This window comes from Melozone crissalis, unplaced genomic scaffold, assembly GCF_028551555.1.
Source record: "Melozone crissalis strain CALT ecotype California unplaced genomic scaffold, PUWL_Pcris_2 ptg000042l_1, whole genome shotgun sequence".
Lineage (NCBI taxonomy): Eukaryota > Metazoa > Chordata > Aves > Passeriformes > Passerellidae > Melozone > Melozone crissalis.
In genome coordinates this window covers 44,660,451-44,680,377 of record NW_026535820.1, presented here as the reverse complement: position 1 = coordinate 44,680,377, position 19,927 = coordinate 44,660,451, and the positions used below count along the sequence as shown (strand labels likewise).

General features: G+C 39.6%; 1 protein-coding gene across 2 annotated transcripts in view; it reads right to left on the bottom strand.

The window, feature by feature from the left end:
• The window catches only part of TRIO (trio Rho guanine nucleotide exchange factor), a 244,065-nt gene that overhangs the window by 30,430 nt on the left and 193,708 nt on the right, over positions 1-19,927 (bottom strand). For both annotated transcript variants that reach the window (XM_054285315.1, XM_054285316.1), the window contains exons 35-36: positions 2,961-3,253; positions 1,177-1,347 (exon numbers count right to left, since the gene is read on the bottom strand). In XM_054285315.1, coding sequence (XP_054141290.1) covers positions 1,177-1,347; positions 2,961-3,253 — 464 coding nt within the window. The remainder of the gene's footprint in view (positions 1-1,176; positions 1,348-2,960; positions 3,254-19,927) is intronic.

Here is a 19,927-nt window from a genome sequence, read left to right as displayed (position 1 = left end):
AATGTATGATCATCATAACATTAAAGAAAAACAGATCAAGATTTGCTTCATGCAGTTACTACCTACATCCAAAGTTTTACTACCGGTGCGAAATTTTTACCGTCAATTTTAATTGCCTTTGTTTGTGAAAAACAGATGGATTTTGTGCTGGTTTTGGCTGGAACAGAGTTAAATTTCTTCACAGTAGCTGGTATGGGGCCATGTTTTGGATTTGTGCTGGAAGCAGTGCTGATATCTCAGGGTTGTTTTAGCTATTGCTGAGCAGAGCTCACACAGCACCAACGCCTGTTTTATTTCTCACCCCCCCCCACCAGCAATGAGAATGGGGGGGCACAAAGAGCTGGGAGGGGACAGAGTCAGGACAGCTGCCTCCAACTGACCACAGGGATATTCCAGACCATATGGCATCATCCTCAGCATATAAAGCTGGGGGGAAGAAAAAGGAAAGGGGGGAAATTTGGAACAATGGCGTTTATCTTCCCAAGCCACAGCTACACGTGATGGAGCCCTGCTCTCCAGGAGCTGGCTGAACACCTGCTTGTCTATGGGAACTGGTGAATGAACTCCTTGTGCTGCCTTGCTTGTGTGCATGACTTTTGCTTTACCTATTAAACTACCTTTATTTCAACCCAAGAATTTTTTCACTCTTTCCCTTTTGATTCTCCCAAGGGATTCGCCTGATTCGGCACCTGATTCACCCCACAGTGTGTGGGGCTTAGCTGCTGCTAGGGTTAAACCATGACAATTATTACCCTTATTTGGTGATTCCTTTCTCTTAGGCCTCCCCCCCTTCCCTCCCCCTGCCCTCCCAAAAAAACCCAACAAAAACCAAGAAAAAGAAAAGGTATGATTATAAAACAATTAGACTCTAATCACTAAATATGGCATCAGCCAAAGTGATGAAAACCATCCTGTGAGCACACAAAGCAGCTCATTTCTACATTTAAAGTGCTAGCGGAAAAATTTCTACACCTGTACTTTTAAAATAGAGAAGGATTTAATTCATGCTCTCATCACAGAACACCCTTTTAAAGTTGTCTAGAGGGCAAAAGTGATTTCTTCTGTCTACCATGAAGCTGTATTACGTACACTTTTGAGACCTTTGGAAGAGAAGAAAGATTTGTGCAAGCAGAGGTTATCTCATCATGCGAAGCCTCCCCCAGGTGCTGCTCCTACCTTGTCATCCTGCGAGTCGGGCTGGAGCAGACTGTGCTGCTGGATTGCCATGGGAGGAGGCAGTGGCACAGCATCTGCTCCCTCTTCGCCTTCCTCCTCCCCGCAGCTCTGCATGCCTGAAGAGGATGACTTGGAGAGAGTGCCACTGCTCAGCCCCTCGTTCCGACCCCTCTGTAAACAACATCAAGATGTTCAAGCTCTGTTATCTCAGCAGCATGAAGCTTGTTATCAAATGCTCGTTTTAAGACTATTCTGTAGTTTCAGCCCTCTCCCAACAAGTCAAGATGCTCCTTCAAACACTCCTTAACAGAGGGGGAGAATGCAGATGCCAAAGACAGTTTTCAACATCTGGTAAAAGCAAAAGAATTCAAATACTAAGAAAAAGACATTCAGCTGAAACTTACTACAGGAAAGTGTTACGAAAGCCATATTTGTTTTCCAAGTTCAGTTCTGCAAAGAGAAGTCTGTATCTCTCTGAAATATGTATCTTGCTCTGCTCTGTATCACAGCAAGACTTTTGGAGGACATAAAAAAACTCTATTACAACATGAAATATTTAATCAATTACCCTTTCTGTCCTTCACAAGGAACTCTGATTTCAAGTACCCAAAGTTTAATGTACTGATCTCACAGAATAATTTATCTGCCTTTACAGGAAGACAGCATAGATGGTTACTTTTTTCCTGACTTTAAGGCACTGGCCTTAAATTCTTCCCCTCACTCACAGAACTGCAGAATAACAGATACTGCCAAAACAATGTTACAACTGCAGCACAGAGGGTCTCTTTCTACAGCCTGACATTCAAGGTCAGAGGCCAGTATTCATTCCTAACCCACATCTCTCAATTCATCATGCTGCCAAGTCTTCTGTCTTCCCTTTCCCTACATTTACTGGGGATCTTCACTAGTGTTCCAAGTGTGTAGCAAAATATGTTGGGAGGAAGGAAAAAAAAAAAGCAGCAATAAATAAAAAATTGGGCAACTGAGACCACTTTTCTGGATGGTTAAGTACCAAAACCAATAGACAGAGTCAATCTAATAAAAGGGAATAACATGCACCCAGCTGTGCCCTTGGAACAATAACATCACATTCATTTCAGCCTGAACCATAGGTTTGTAACAGAGAATTTGGCTCTTGTCTGCACCTAACTAGAGGCCAGCTTTGTTCATACAAGAGCCCCAAACTTGGAAGGAGAGGCAGATGTTTGTGGGAAGAAGGGAAGCCCTCAGTAGACATCCTTGGTGGTAAAATTTGGAACAGTTTACAATTTCCTTCTCTCCAATGAAAACTGCCATGCATATTATTTGACGAGGGGTAACTGGCCTGCATCGTAGAGCCAGTAATTTTTCTGTGCTCTGACCCTTATGCAAGGTGCAGTTAGAGCTTTAAGCAGTTAAGCAGCTTTCCCTACACTTTCCCTGATCCATCAACAAGAAAAGCAAAGGGAATACAAAATTACCTGGTTTTTCCCAGACCTTGAAGCACCTTTACTCACATGTAAAGGTGAGTACTAATTAACCTAAGAGAGTAAAGCCAAAGGACAACTTTTTATTCTCCAGTTTCTCTTTTTAAATTATAGGTGCTTCACAGAGCTTCACTAACACTCTCCCAGGGCACAGACTGTCCCTGGCGCAGAGTACAGGGATCCAGGATGAGCACAGGGCACCTAACACTTTGCTCCTGACTGCTGGACAGTCAAGTGAGGAGACAACATGCACCTGCCAACATTTATTTCCCTGGAAAACATACACACAAGTCTTGGGAAGCTGCCTCGAGCACTCACCTCTTCAACAGTTTCATCTTGTGGGGTTGCGGCGCTGTCGTCGGAGTCCTTCTGAGAGCCTGCATCGGCGCTCTTCCGCACCTCTCTGCTTTTCTTATGCTTGTGGGCCAGTTTTTTGACGTGCCCATCTGCTTTCCCACTGCTCAGGCGCCTCACAGGACTGGTGAGCCACTTCCTCAAGGTGTTGCCAGGGCGTTTGGGGCCCGGCGAGCTCTGGGCACCGATCATGTGCGGCTGAAGCGACGTTACGGAAGCGGGAGGACTGGCGTCATTGCTGGACACCGAAAGGGAGTCTGGAAAAAAGAACAAGGGGAGCACTTTAAAGCTGAGGCAAGTGAGAAACAAGGCAAATGGATGTATGTAATAATGGATATGGAATTGAATTTATGGACAAATCAATGAGACAAGTTTTTTGAGGTAACCTGGCCTTTAATGACACTGCAGCTATCAGTGTTCATGGCCATCCATGCACAAGCACCACTGATGTGTTTAGAACAGTCAAGCTTCATTAAGTTGTTCCTGCCTCCACTATAATTCCTACTTCCCACTGCTGATACTTACTAGATAGTGAATTATACTTTCCATATGTCATGTAACTTTATGGGAAGATATGCTTTTTTTATCTTTTAATGTTTATTGCTTTGAGCAAAGATGAAGGGTAACAATTGCCTCAATGAGATAAGCAAATCATTTTTTAAACACCAAATTTAATTACAAATGCTCCAATTACTTCCATTATTTATATATTTCCCCTACCCTTGGGATAGAGGGAAGAAGAAACCAGAAGACAGTTAAATGCTTGTCTTTTGCTTAAATTCTCTCTGAGTTTTGGTTTTATTTTGTTTGTTTCTTAAAAAGGCACATAGCAATGTTTAAAAGCCCACTTGCTGAAATCTCAAGATCAGCAGTAGTTCCCAGCATGACACACTTGAAGTTCTGTAATGGAACAAAGGATACACTTTTCTCAAACCATAGTTTAATGTGCATGAGGTCAAAAACACTTTCCCACCAAGGTTCCTGTCACTTGACCAGGACTGTATACTTATGATGAACACCCACTGCTTAGCTGGTGTGAGACTAGATTTCTTTTCTTCCCCATGCAGCACAATGTTGTTTCCCCCAGCAACTCTCTTTTCCTAAAAATACACTTTTCTGGGGGGGGTGAAGTGGAGGCCTGGAAACATTCTTGTAGTACCACTCTTATAAATATTGTCTACCACTCGTGTATTAGCAAGGCTATCCTAGGTTATTCAATATGGGGTTTTTTCCTCCCTGTGTATGCACTTTTGCAGGCAGATAGTTTACATAAGGACGACATAAAAAATGTTTTGTTGAATGTTTCTACTGCTGGGAGTTCAATGCAGTGCTTGTGCTCCTTCTTGAAGCTTGACACAGATGTTCAGGTCACCTCTTCTGGCAGCTTTTCCCTAAGAGGTGTATTGCCAGTCTGACCAGAGATAGTTTGAATTTTCTGGAATAATATGGTCACATTGATGTAGTAATGCACTTAATCATAAACATCCAAATGCTTGGATCCACACACAAATATGTGAGGCTGTTCCATTTCCAAGGAGCACTAAGCATAAATGATGATTTCGAATGGAGATGGGGAAAGACACATCAAATGTGGATATAAAAAGATAGGACTTTTTATTTTTCCTTCATGTTCAAGCTGTTTCACAAAGGACACCCTCTCCTAGGAATCCAAAATGTGATCTATCATGCTGTTTATGAAAATGTTTCTCTGTTCCAGTAAAACCCATGGCATGTCACCATTAAGATACATCAGCTCGGATGCCAAGAACATTTGTAGCTTATCCTGTATGAGCACACACATACTAATTGCTGTCAACCACCACTTTCATCATGTTTCCACAAAGCTGAAGATAAACAGACTTTATAAGGCATACTTTCAGTCTAACAAGCTAGCTGCTAACTCTTTAAACCAAGTCACACCTGCAGAATTATCCTCCAGTAACAGCTGTAGCTGTTGGGCACATAGGTAAGGAGAGTTCACAGGGTGCCATTAACCTTGCTTCAAGGCTTTAAGTGATGGGTATCAGCAAAAAAGCAGATGCAGAGCAACACTAGATGTCTTTGTCTCTAAATCCTGGGAGAGCAGTGCTAAGAACTGCTACATTATTTTCTTGCTGAAGTGGAAAGCATAAGGAAGAAATTAATTAACTATAACAACGGTTTTCAACTTTCAATCTGAGTATCCCTCAAGGCACTGGGATTACTGCTTAAGGGTTCTCAGCACACATGCAAGAAAAGCAAGCCTACTAGCCATCAGCATCCACATCGTGAGAGATTTTTTACTTTATTAAAAAACCCCTGATCTGCTTATTAAAAAAATTCCAAACAAAACTCGCAACCATCTGCAATCTCTCCACAGGAATCCAAACAATCTCCTATAAAACCTCTGTAAGAATTTAGTTTGACGGCTCTTTCACCAAACTTATCTTTACCTTTACTGCATCATGCATTTTTAATTATTATCAGATGCCTTGTTTCAGAAATCACAGCAAACATCAGCTGATGGGTATTTCAATAAATAACCTTCTGCTACTCTGCTAGCGGACTACAGAAGATGAGAAAACAGTGGTGGTGTACTTGTAAGTTTCTTAAAGACTAATATTTCTTAAAGCTAACAAACTAAATGCCTTGTTTCCAAAACATCAAGCTTGAAGATGTTATAACAACTCAGCCAAATTTTTCTTTCATTTGTATATAGTTTTCCTCCCAATAACAGTTCATACAAGGTTCCTTCCATGCAAATAAAATAGAGAACATTCACTCGTTTACATAAGAAGAAAAAAAAAAGCCTTTGCAGAAGTCCACCATGTACTGTTTTGTATTTTTATATCTGTTGCATTTCTTTCCTTTGCAATTATTTCTTTCTAACAAAAAGGCAGCATGGTGGCAGCAGTAACTGATTGCATACAATTGACTTTTACATAAATGTGCCTATTCCTAAGCATGTAACATGCTTCCAGTTAATAAACCCCTCCTTTTTATAAAGTGTGTTCCATCTCCTCAGATTTTCACACATCCTTTTGACAAGCTACACTTAGCAACTACTGAATTTCTTGTAAAACCATGCAGTGCAGGACAGAGGCCCTGAAACTGTGGAAGGCAAGTATTTTTGTCTGACTGTACTTCTGCTGTACCACTCCTAACTCTTAACCCAAGTCAGCAAAGAGTTTGTGGGCAGCAGAAGGGAAAAGAGCACAGAGAAATAAGTAGACTGTGCTCAAGCAGAGAGGATCTAAGAGACAAAACAATGTAAACCAGACATGTTCTGCAGCACATACTTCAGCCATATCCTCCCACACAACATTAGTTTTCATTTGGCATGCAGCAAGTAACTGCTTCTTATCTTCCTCTCTGCATGACTTAATATGAAATCCTTACTGAAGTATTATTAGGGCTTCAGGGAATCACAAAAGCGGACATCATGTAAGTAGTACGCTGAAATGATAGCACTGTTCCACTTTGCTCTTTAAAGCCTGAAATCTCCCAGAGAAGGAAAACCCCTGCCCACTGCAGGGTCTACAGGGTTGCATCCAGACAGGTTTTAAGTATCTCCTGAGAAGGAGACTCCACAACCTTTCAGAGCAAACTGTTTCAGTGCTCTGCCAGCCCCAAAGTAAAGCAGCTCTTTGTCACATTCACATGGACCTTTCTATGTTTCAGTTTGAGCCCATTGCCCCCTGCCCCTGTCAGGGGACACCAAAAACAGCCTGGACCCACCTTCCTGAAATCCACCCTTAAGATACCTGTATGCATCGATAACATCTCTTTTTAAAATAAATAAAAATAGTTCATTGCTATAAAAGCATCAGCCCAAAGATCAAATTTTATTAAATAGAGCATTAAAAATGGAGATTTAAAATCATCAGTGTTAACCTGAAAAGAATACCAGCCCACTAGGTCTCTTAAGAGATCAGATATGACTTTTTGCCCTTCCTTAAATTTGCAGAAAACATCTCTAAAACCTCATAGCTGAGTTAACACCCGCTAGAAATATTCCATGTCAGTGTTTTCCCAGTGAGACCCTATACCATCTATTTTCCCATCCCATCCCAGCCAACAGGCATCCAGATTTTCCACTTACTCACTCCCATCTGTTTCCTCAGGACCCCAGCAACAATACTAAAGCACAGTCATGTACAAAACCTGGGTGCCCCTGTTGATGTATCCATGTAGAGGCATTGCCAGATCGAAGCATTAGGGAATATCAATATCCAGTACAAGCATTTTCAAGAGCACAGAAAGACCTTTCACCTTCACTGTGAGAGGAGCCCCATGGGAGTGTCTCATTTCTCCCTGTCCCATCACTATAAACTACTTCTATCTATATAATTAGGGATACAGACTTGGTTTGATTGATTACCAAGCTTGGGATTGTTTACACTAAATCAACTTTGTTTCCTTTATGACTACACAGAAAATTGTTTTTCTGGCGTTGCTCAAGAATATTTTATCTCTTAAGACACACTAAGAGGAAAAAAGGAGTATTCAAAATTGAACTGAGAACAACATGGAATTTTAAAACCAAAACAGATGGAATAAATTTGGGGGTATGCTAACCCCAAATGTGTTTCAAGTACAGTAAAGTTTCTAGTGAGAATCAGACTCCCTTTTAGAAAAAAAGATAAATGAAACAGATGGACATCTTGGAGAGAAGAAAAACCCAACACACATATAGTGATCACACACAGCAACACCAACCCAACAAGAAACCATTGAATTTAATAAAATCACTCAAGTAGAGAAAGTTTTGCAATTCAATAAAGTTCAATAAAGTAAAGCCCTAATGGATGGGCTTTGTTTTATAATTCATAGCCACAATAAGAAAAGAAGGCATTTAACTGCCATTTCCCTGAAAGTAAAAACCACATATGTTGCTCTGGTAGTCAGGTCAGAGGGTTCACTCAGAGTCCATAAATATATTTTTGAAGCTAAAGGGCAGGCAGCATGGGTTCTGACCCCCTCAAACTAGATGATAAAGTTACCTCCAACAAACAGGCAAATTTTTGAAATGGGAAGGGAAATGGGAATTCTCATTCTAGTCCCAGCTTTCTTAACACTAGAAACATGCACATCTGTGATTAATAAACTGCTTTTTTCCCTAAAAAATAAATCAGCCATGTTAAGCTAGTTGATGACTTGAAAGACTCTGCTTCATATTAACTATTTCCATATTGCTATTTTTTTGAGTTTTACTGCAAGGGGCTACAGAACCCGTGGCTCCTTTACCTATGGAATCAAATTAAATCTGCTCAATGCTCTGCACTTCTAAACACAAAATGTTCCAAAATAAAAAATAAGAACATTTCACAGACTCTGGACTCTGAAACAGTGATGGGCAAAGACTAAAAAGTGGAGCAAAGCAAACTTGGTAACCCTGACTGGCATGTCATTCTGCCACTGAAGATCTGCCATACACCATGGACTTTAGGGAACAAAAACTCATTCAACCAACCAACCAGCTGATCAATAAGATCTGCTGCAGGTACATTATGAGAGTTTGGGGAAAATGGCTGTTTGTTGGTACAAAACACAGAGAGCAAAAATCTACAGTGATGCACTCGAAGGTTTAATATGCAAGGTGGATTTGACAAGCATCTAATGACAAAAGTTCATAAAAACCTGCCTGCATACACAGTGATCACTTGTTATTACATGAGATGAGGAAGGCATGGAAAAAAAAAGAGTGCAAGGATTATTTTAGTCATGTACACATGCAGTTTCTGCCTGGGAACTGCTTTTGAATAAGAGGTTACCAATCTGCCATGTACAAGACCATTCAGATAATTTTGTATGGGTCGGGAATTCCACTTCTCTCCTGCTGGGAATCCTCTTAAAAATATCCTTGCTGCCTATTTTTTGCAAACCAGTACTGGAATGTACATCAAAAAGCATTAGATGTATTTCAACTTTTAAAAAAGCCCTCATAACAGCAGTTACTATTTAAAGCCAATGCAGCTAAAGCATTATCAGCCTTGCAAATAGGGCATTTCCACCATGCCCTTTGGGAAGCACAGACTTCACCTGCAAGGTAGGTGAAACTTGCATAAAACTAGTTTCTTAAAAAAAAGAATTTTAAAAAAATCACAAAATGCAGAAAGCTAGTACTCAATACATAGAAGACAATCCCTCAATCATATTTGTGTCTGGAGTTGAACAGAGCCTTCACTTCTGGTCAACAAACCTTTCTTGTCAATTATTTCAAGTTCTGTGCTATGCTGAAATACCAGTTAGTACTCTTTTAAGTATGTGAATAGGCAAAGAGTTCAACTCCTTAACACATGTTCCCTGATTAATAAATTATCTATATTGATTTTGACTGATACAGGCACTAGTCCAGAGCACTTTGATTTACATGGATGCAATAATTATGTCTTCCATGTCATCAAAGGCTGATTATCTTGACATCAAATAGACTGGAATTCTAAGCTTGAGGCTAGATAGTCTTCAGCTTCTCTTAATGAGACACTAAACTGCCCAGCAAGCAATTAAAAAAAAACAAACCCCAACACTGCCCCTAAAACTGTCATCTTAATGACTTCCAAAGGTCTTTCTAATACTGAGAAAAGTCATTCAACAGACATACTTGCAACTGCTCTAGAAAACAGAATCACAAAAATCCCTGAGTAACAGCAAAAAGAATACACTCTTCATTTGAATTTAAAAATTAGTGGCGTATGCCTCAAAGGTTTAACACACTTACACTATTGTCATGTTCTTATTTTTTTTCTTAATATCTTCTCCTGCCTTTCTACTCCATAAATTTAAAACAAAGTTTTTGTAAACCAAGGTTTTCCAAGGTTTTATATTCAAGTTTTTAACTAGTTTCACATGCATTACAGAGTGTAGAAGAGAGAGCTGCAAATACAACTCCTATCAGTGAGCTAAATACCCTCAAAATTCAGATGGGAAAAAACCTCCTCTTAGAACTGCTGGACAACTTTGCACACTTGTGTTGTTGTTTTCTGGGGTTTTTAAACAGGAAGAAGGCATGATAGTGTGCCAGAAAAAACCCTCCCAGGTTAACAAAAGTAGTTCTGTTTGTGCTTCGTGGAATTCAGACTACAGGGAAATAAAACCTCAAATCTAAATCTTGTATACTGCTACAAGCACAAGGCAGCACTACAGGGAGAGTGGACTTTGTGGGGCCTTTCATTCTTTGCAGTAACTTGCTATTTTCTCCTGTTTCTGGAGAGAAATACATTTTGTGTCACAAGTAGGAAGTATTAAGACAGACTGCTGAAGTTTAGTTTCACAGTTTGTGAAAACCACAAGCTTTTAATAGATTAAATCTCAGCTTCCCTCTATGCAGCTTATATTTTAATAGGCAGTGTCTGGATTGCAACTCTATTCTTTTGGCCACCTGTTTGTTCAGATTTAAAGACAGCTACATCCATGTGCCTGGCAGGACACGCCAAGGACAGATTTATGTAATTTAGCAGTGTTTCTCAGTCAAGTTCTCACTCTATGCCTGTGTACTGAGCCATCCTCTTTACAGATCAAAGCAAGTGGCCTGATTATTTTAATATGATTGTCTCCCAATGGAAGGGAGTGTGCATTTCCCTTAAACACTAACTGCACAGGCACTTGCATGCTTTTATGTAAGAGCTAATGAACAGAAACATTTTCTAATTTTGAGGCAAAGGTTTCTCCTTTTTGTGCACAACCTCCAGCAAGTTCCCTCAGGCCATCTGGGGCCATCATCCAGTTACTTATCTGTCACACTTCACCTGTGCCTCCCCTTATAGGACATCATTTTACATCAGTGTGAAGGAGCACAGAAGATTATTTGCTCTGCAGACCTACAATAGGCAAGATTTTCAGTGACAGATTTAAGTTACATATTAATGAGTCCCTCATAGGGGCTGACACATACCATGTAATGTAAGAAAATTAAAGTGACACCCTTCTTTCATTAAACAGTTGAGAAAGTTCTTCAGAGTAAACAGTGAAAGAAAATGAGAGAAATACTGCTTTTCTATATATTAGCAAGCAGGTTTTCCCACAGTACCAATGTATTTTCCCTGTTTTGCTTTAAATACGGTACCTTGTAAGATCAAATTCATCAAAGTTTCACAAAGACTCTACTACATTACTCCTTTCCGAAACACAGGCATTTTGGAGCTTTGCAACAGAGAAACAAATATTTTAAACAGGCTGTATACCTGATACTGGCATCTAGCTATTTGAGCTAGATGCCAGTATCAGGTATACATCTAGCTATTACAGGATGACCAAGGTAGAAGAACTGCTGAAGGCAAGGCCCAACCACTCCTCTCTCCAGAAGAATGGATGCACAGGAATGACTGTTCCAAGGGCTGCTGCCTCCTCAGCACCCTGAGCTGAAGGAGCTGTGTACAGCTGCTCCCCAGCACTGCTGCTGCTGCCGGAGAGCTGAAGATCTCAGCACAGGGAGCTGTGGAGGGCACAAGGCAGCTACTGAAGCAGTGGGAGCTGGCAGCACTCGCTCCCTTCCAACTGCTCCATGGCACAGCACTCCCTGCCTGTGACAGAAACAAGCAGCCACCCAGCGCAGAGAAATGGCATCTGAGGCAAAGAATGGAAAAAAAGGAAACAGAAACTTTGGGCCTGGGCCGCTTAGGCAGCATTGGTGCTTGAGACAATAGACAGAGTTCAGCTGGCTGCTGACAATCCATCAGCCTCGTGCTTGCCACGTGGAACCCACCTCCCAGGAGCCATGCCAAGGGATGCCAGCAGCAAAGCTGCAGCTCTGCTCATGGCAGAGAGCTGTATGTCACACACTACGAATGGGAACCACTCCTGACAAGATTCGTGATGAGCAGTTTCAGATCCTAATTGGGGCAACTGCACAATTAATTCTGCTCATCTGTTACTGAGCTGTAGGGGTTTTATCATCTGCTACTCTAATTTTTGCTGTAAAGTAAATTTTTGCTCAGAAATGGATAAAAATAAACTCCAGTCCTAGAAATACAGCTCTGAAGCAGCAGAGCAGCTCATCTGATATGCCTTGTGCATCAGTCCAGAAGAGGAAGATTATGAACAGACATGAAACAAAAATGTCCATATCAATACAGATAATAGAACAGCCAACCAAAAGGGGGTGGAAAAGGATGCATTCAGCAAACCCTCAGCTCTGTTGAAAGCAGAGAAATCTGTAGAGGAAGGGAGGGAGAGAAGCAAGTCTGCAGAAATTGCATGAGGAAGAATCATGATCTCAGATGTTATTTAAAGCAACACATGCCATGCTTTCCTGTGCAAAAGCTCAGCAATGCAGGGCATCCCAATGGAAGGAATTCATCCTACACAGATTTTAAAACAGCCCCCACTACTTCAAGAAAAAGGTTGTATACTGCTAAGATATTGCAAAAGCAAGTTTTAGCAAGTCTGATCTCCAAAGGAAACAGAGAGACACAATTCTGCTGTACTACTGAAATTCAGAATGCACACAGAGATAGGGAGGAAATTAGATTCCACCACTTCATGCAGTCAATATAAACAAGTCCCACAATTACAAAGGCAAAAATTAATTCCACACAAAATCTGCATAAATGCTGAGCCAAAATTATTTTTCCTTTTGTCCAGAAGTTTGAAAGAAATTCGACCAAGTAATGTACTCTGCAATGTATTTACGAATGCGTGACCTCTATAAAATGAAAGTAGACGCGTTTTATTCTCTCTTGAAATGCCTTAAAAAATTCCAACACATGAGAAAACCTCCAAAAATTCTCTAGTAAAACGGACAGAATATATGATGAGTCACTTTAAAACACTTTATAACTTTAAAAACACTTTCAAACAAAAAGGGTAGATACTGTTAACAATTGCTAAGTATACCTTCAAGTGTACTAGTAAAGTTTATAAAGAGACGGTACACAGTGTTAGTATTAAGTTACAAAAACAAATGAACTTAAAGAAATAATGTCTTTATCAAATTTCATTTGTTTTAAACCCCTAAGTTATTAGACTACTTGTACTAAAAAAATACTTGTTTCCTATTCACCTACTGCAGTTACACATTAACCTAAATACACATAATAATCCAACAACAATTTTAACAGTCTTTTTTTTCTTTTCCCCCCATCCCCTTGATTCAAAGCAGAAGAGCTCATTAGAACAACTAGCAATTGTTTGGAGCCACAGCTTTAGCAACAGCTGTACAAACACATCAATCTCAAGTTAGGAACTCTGCCATAAGCTCAATAATAATAATATACTCACACTGTTTAGCTTTGGGGCTATTACAGTAACTTTGGTCATTTTCTCTTTCCTAATGTTATACTGTTGTAGCCCTCAAAAACACATTGAGAAAGACATTTAGGGAATTGGGAGCCAAGAGGGAATTGCTAAAACAGTGATAAAAATGGTCCTCTAAAATTCCTATAGATAAAAAAAATTATGTTTCCTCCTTATCCAATTAATTATATTGGTGATAGAGATTCATTATACTACAATGTTTGCTCCTTTCCCAATTAATTGACATTAGTGATAGAAATTCATTGCACGAACATTACTTTGCATCGTAAAATGTTGACCTTTTTGGTGCACACACTGGAGCCCTTGTGGCCATGCCACTGCTTTCAGCCTCCCCACTGTGAAATGAGATGACTGTAGGTGATGACAGACAACTTCCTCCCCGTGCAATCCCACCTCAATACCCACATTACCAAGGGCAGACTTAGATCACAGTGATTAGAAACTGAACTGGTTTTATATTTTTTCTCTTCAGATGGGAATGTAACCTGAGCAATACAATGAGAGCACACGTGATTTTAATAAAGGTCAGTCACACTGGAAATACAAGGGGGTTTTTTTAAACAGACTCACTGTCAAGGTTGACTAGCAGAGAGCTATCGGAAGTCATAATCCCTATCTGCTGCAGAGATGCCTTTTCTGAATGAAGCATTTTAAGGGATTAGAAAAGGGGAAGATACTGCTCAATCAATCTATCAATTTCGAATACAGACTGAGTTAAAAGGGGAAAGATAGCTCCTTGATATAGAGTATTTTAAAACTATATATACAGTTATAAAGCATATAAAAATATATGGTATATATAGTAGAGAGTTTATTATAAAGTATTTTAAAACTATAAATTAATGGAAGATGTGACATTTTATCTCAGTGTGCAATTCAAATACACTGAATATGGAATAAAACACTGAATACTGAAAACAGAATCATGGCCATGTTTGTTAACTTAATTACAGTCTCTTCAGGAATAACATATGCGCTGCTGAATTTTTTTTGGCATGATCAAGCCCCTATCATGCACATACAAAAAGCTACATTTTGTCATGCAAATTTCCCATTGTTTTTGTTTCCTTGAATTTTCCCAATAAAGTCTCAGGAGGAAGGTGATGCTGTGAACTGCCTTGTTTACCAAGTCATCTAAATTCCAATTCCTCACGTCATTCCCCAGCTCCCATCCATCTAATATTACTTCAGTTGCCACAGGAAAATGATGTGATAAGATCATGGGAGAGCTGTCCAAAACTGGTTTAGATGTAGGAAAGAAAAGGAAAAAAAAGGTTTAAAAAAAAAAAAACTTCTTTTGAAAGGCAATTAAAAGGCAATAAACCAGAATTCTTATTACTTGCTTTAATTAGACACGAAGCAGAGGAAGGAAAGGAAATCTGTAATAATTTCTACAAAACAATAATTACTGCTTTTTTAAGTTATAGACTCAAATGTAAGCCTAAATTTAGGGGCAAATAACTTATCTGGTGGAAATTAATAAATTTAATTAGCTTCTAATAATTTTTCTATTGAAAAAAACATTTCTTCTTTTCATCAAGTGCCCAGCATTTCCTACAGTGCCTCTGGACAGCTGATCTCTATGAAAGTCTTCTTAGGGCAAGGTACTCCACATAATGTGTAAGTTGGCATCTTTTTGTAACCACTCACTCAAGAAGATTTACTGGAGGGGTCCAGTCCCATGTTCAAATGCAAGGAAACAAAAAATTAGTTAAGTGGTTTAGCAAGCATACTTAACTACTCTCTGTGAGGAAAACCAACCTTCACAGGAGAGGATAGTTAATGCTACTGATGTTGTCTTTTCAAAGCAGGATAGATGTACTTTTATCACCCAAATTCTGTTCCTCTCATTACCTCCCCTAAAGGAGAGTCAGCACAAGCCTAGATGAGGAAATGCAATGGATTGTTACAGCTGGTTGTAGCTCTGCTCAAAAGCAGATAATGAGCATAATGCTCATTACTAGTCTTGCAATGAGCACCTACAGGAAACTTTCATTATGTAAGTGATAGACCAATCTTATGGCTGCCGCTTCACTGAAGTATTTGTTGGAAAGAGAGCTGTAACACAGCAAGAGGGAAATTAAGTTGAACTGCAAGTCAGAACATTTCTTCTTCACTCAGCTTAAACCCATCAATTCAATACAATTTTTGACCATGATACAAAATCCTACACATCAGATGCTTAGATACAGGTATTCCCTGAGACAACTGAAAAGGAGGTAAAGATGCAAATATATTTCTGGTATGAAAAGACGCAAATATATTTCATTCCAAAGTTTTATTAATATTCCTTCTGGTCTCTCTCTGGGAAATACTACATCTCTTGCTATTGACTGCTCATATGATGTTCCATCATACTTTTGAAAAGAAATCTAGAAATTCTTCATTAAGTATTTTGATTATGCTTCACTAGCAATACACAGTAATACAGACATCATAACAAAATCAAAAATTGCTTATATATAAACATTTTCTTCTTAATATAAAAATGGAGCTACAAGTCCTTATTACATGAAGATTGTATTATAAACCTAAAGCATACATTTTCCTTTTATATCTTTATAATAAAGTTAAGACTCAGTTAAAGTTAACTCGGAACTGAGTAGCTAGTTTGAGAATGAGCTGGGGCTAAAAGAACCATTTAAAATTACTCTGTTTTCATGCAGTACTTATACAAAGTCTGAGTGGAAAGTGCTGCAGTGGAGTGAGCAGACTTTTAAGGATTGGAGGCAGAAGGCTGCCTGGGGTTAACTCCATATACACCTCTAATCCACACTGTTGGTCAGTCTTGGCTTATTTGAAAAAGCAAGTAACCCACCTAAGAGCCACAAAAATAACCTTTCCAATGGACTGAAAAGTCCAGTCCAGTTGAAAGGTCCAGTCCAATATATCCAAATTAAAGGAGAAAGAAGTCGGAAGTGGTTGAGACAAAAATGTGGACAGCTGTGGATCTTATCCACCCACTCAGAGCAAAAAACCCGAGTCTCGAATATTTGGTTCACAAGTAGGGATGGCAATTATGAAAGGACATCAGTATTTTTCTTGCATAAACTCCTGTACCCCATAACATTTTGCTGTTGTTGTTATTGTTTTTGTTGTTTGTGTTTTTTTAAGGGGGATCTTGGGGTGTGGGAGGAGGGAATGGTGCAGCATTTTCCACAGGATCTACTCCAGGTCTGGCTGTCTGTGACTGCTGGTGTCGTTGCACAAGAAGCAGCTGGATCGTATGTGCAAGCACAGGGTAAATAAACTAGCAGTACCTGACATGTAGCTCATTTCTTACTAACCATGAAACAGCACCTCCAGCTAACTCTGGCAAGTCCTGCAGCTTAATGATTTGGAAAAGCCAAGAACAAGTGAGTAAGGACACAGAGGTCAGGGAAGCAGCACCTTTGCATGTGTAACTTTATAGCTGCTACATGAGCTCAGTTTAAGGAGGATTTTTGCTGCATGCCCTTGGTGGAGATAGAAAGGCACACACAGCACATACTTAACAGCTTCCATCTGTATTCTAAAAGAATAGACTTTCAAAGTGTATATGTGAATCTATGCCAAGAATTACACCAACCCATTAGTAATAACTGGACTCTCCCACTGCATCCTCTGAGTTCAGTCCTCAGAGATTCTTATCCTCTCTTGGACACCATTTGCTAACAATTACTTTACAGTAAAAGCATCCTGTTTTATGGATGAATTATTTCTGAGGCTTGATATATCATAAAATGTTATGAAAGAGGAAAAAAGAAACATAGTTTGACTCACATACATTCTTTTAAGCAATCTACTGTACATATAATAAATGTATTTCTTCAAAGCTAATTCTCTATTCTTTCTCTACTCCTACAATCACCTTTCCTCCTTCAAAACCCAGCTCCCAGATGGTTAATAACTTCAGGATAAATTTGGGGGTTGTACATTTATTCCCTGGATTTTATCCATGAGATTTGCCTCTTAAATTTCCCAAGTGAAATATAGACTCTCATGATCCACTTAGGGACTAAAACACATACATGCTATTGTTTCTTCCAGCTCATAAGGTAACTGAAAAAATATGTTATTTTTAATATTCAGTTCCAGATTGAAACAATCTCTCCAGCTAGATAACTATAAACAACTTTAGTATTTATCTTGTCTCTCTTGTCTCATATGCAAAGCATTTTTAAGTTACAGAAATGGGTGGAATTACCATGAGAATTGGTTTCCTCTAATCAACACCACTGCTTTCTCCAACTGATGTCAGATAAAGGCAAAAATACAACACTTACATATTAGTTTTAGTTGTTTCTTGCCAGTCCATTACTCAAAGCCCTATTTTCTTTTTCCCTATATCTGAATAAGTTTTTCTTCCTTCAGACTTGATACATAAGTGGGGCAACACCTCAGATCATTTAATTATGCAGGAATACATAATTATTAATTGTACATGTATTCTAACATTTTAATGAAAAGTGTACCAAACTTTGTAATTCCTTAAAATAATCTTTAAGCAATATTGAAGTCTTCTACAAATAAAATCATGCACTAGAGTACACTCTGAATATTAAGTCTAAATCCCACACTACCAGTTTTAACTTTTCAGTGGCCATTGATACTACAGATACAATTTTTACTTGTTCCAGTTCAAGAGATGGCATAGCTACAGTTATGCTGGGTTATGCAAGTAAGCTTTGTTCCCCTATTATGAAAGACTATTAAGCCTCCTTAGAGCATGGTCTGTGTGCATGGACATCTGTTTTTAAGACAGAGAAAGGGAACAATGAAGAATGTTTGTGAAACCATACATGTTTGCCAAGCAAGCCTCATATGTGTCTATGATCTTAATTTATGGTAATAATGGAAAGCATCTCACTGACAGGAACAGACTACACCCAGCACTTTATAAAATGTTTTGTAAAAATTATTTGGAAGTAAACTAACCACTGCAACACCAAGAGATTAAAAGCGAAGCAAGGGAGCTACAGCAAAGAGGAGAATGCAAAGCAATGAGAAGGGGAGAAGACTGCTGCCGTGCCATGGACAGACCTCCAGCAGACTAGGTAGTCACAGCTCTGGACGAGCACTTGCTCTAAAATATTTTGCTGCAGAACATTCTGCCTATCAACTACTATTTATAATTGACTCCTTTCACTCCCACCTTCCTGCAAGAAGTACTGTAAACCTGTACTTGCTTACTTCTAAAAACTGTAATAATTGCTGTTTAAGGAAGCGAATGTGCAGCACTTGGGGGCTACAGAGCAGCCTTCTGAGAACACAGCTCTATTGCTGGAGCAGAGATGACAGCCTGCTAACATTCACTCCCACTGGCTGGAACTCCAACACCCCGTTTCCTTTTGAGGATCTGCTCAGAGGTACAACCATCCACTGACACACAACCCTATTTCAGAGGTCTCTGATAAGATTAATTCCTATTACATCCTTGTTTTCATGTTTGCAAGCCTTCTACCACCCTCCTTCTCCTCTCATCCATTCGTAACTGCAGTTGGATATTATGAAATAACACTGATTATAACTTGCATTTTGCTGCTTTTTTTGAGTATCTGCACACAGCATACAGCAAGAGGTACATAAGAAGGCATCCCAACAGGTGCACCAGCTCCAGACACTAAAGGTTAGCACTGTTTTGTTCTGGAGATATTTCCAACATTTTAATGTGTATCATACAAACTCGTTCAGTAGCAATAGAGCAAATGCCAAGCACAAATATTGTTTCCTGTTAAAAATTACAAAGGAGGAATGGGAGAAAACCCAACAAGAATGAGTTTAACACGAACATCCTTACCCTTACCTCTGTGCTCCTCCAGTTGAGACTGAAAGAGCACGGCTTACCTCCATGTTACCTCCATTTCAGAATCAATGCTGCCTCTAAATAAATTTCACAGACTGATTTATTTGCCAACTGCCCTTTCTTTTCAAGCTCTATTTCCCCAAAAGCATTACTTCTCAACAACAGTTTAACAGAAGTGACACACACTGTATAATCTATGATTTCTTTGGTTTAGCAGCAACATTCTAAGAAAATTTCTGCTAATCTCTTAAAATACTACCATTAATAACATTTCACAGAGCAAGAGTTACCATTTCTCATTTCCCTAGATCAATCAAAAAAACCCCATAAAGTAGCACATGCCTCTTAAAAGCTTTTTCTGAAAGAGTTGACTGTATCTCAGTAGTTTACAGAGAAGATTAATTCCAACACTGCTCCCTTTCCCATATAGGTCCTTTCTGTCATACTCTGCTTTTCTGGCTGGGGTCAGATCAGAAGGAGGGGAGAGCAGAGAGAGAAGAAGGAAAAAGAAACGCATCCTACTAAACTCCCGTGATTTGAAAACATCCCACAACCAGCCAACCAACCTGCCTCCCCCTTCCCATCGTATCTGTAGTGCACATATTTGTACCTAAATCCAGGATCCAGTATTTACAGCCACTGGGCTGCCCGTTGCCGCAGCAGGTAGGATTTACGGAGTGCAGAGATCCCAGAGTGTCAATCTGTTTAATCCTGTTCGGCATGGTGAGCCCTCAGCTGCTCCGATCCCCACGGCTTCCAAGGAACCCACTCGCCTGCAGCCCGGGATGGGTTACAGCTTCTCCTGAGTGTCACCCAGATAACGTTACAGGCAATGCCATCAGAATGAGGAAGTCACTCTTATCTTCTCAGGCTGGTTTAGACCCCTGCCTGCCGTCAGAGCAGCTCCTCTCTC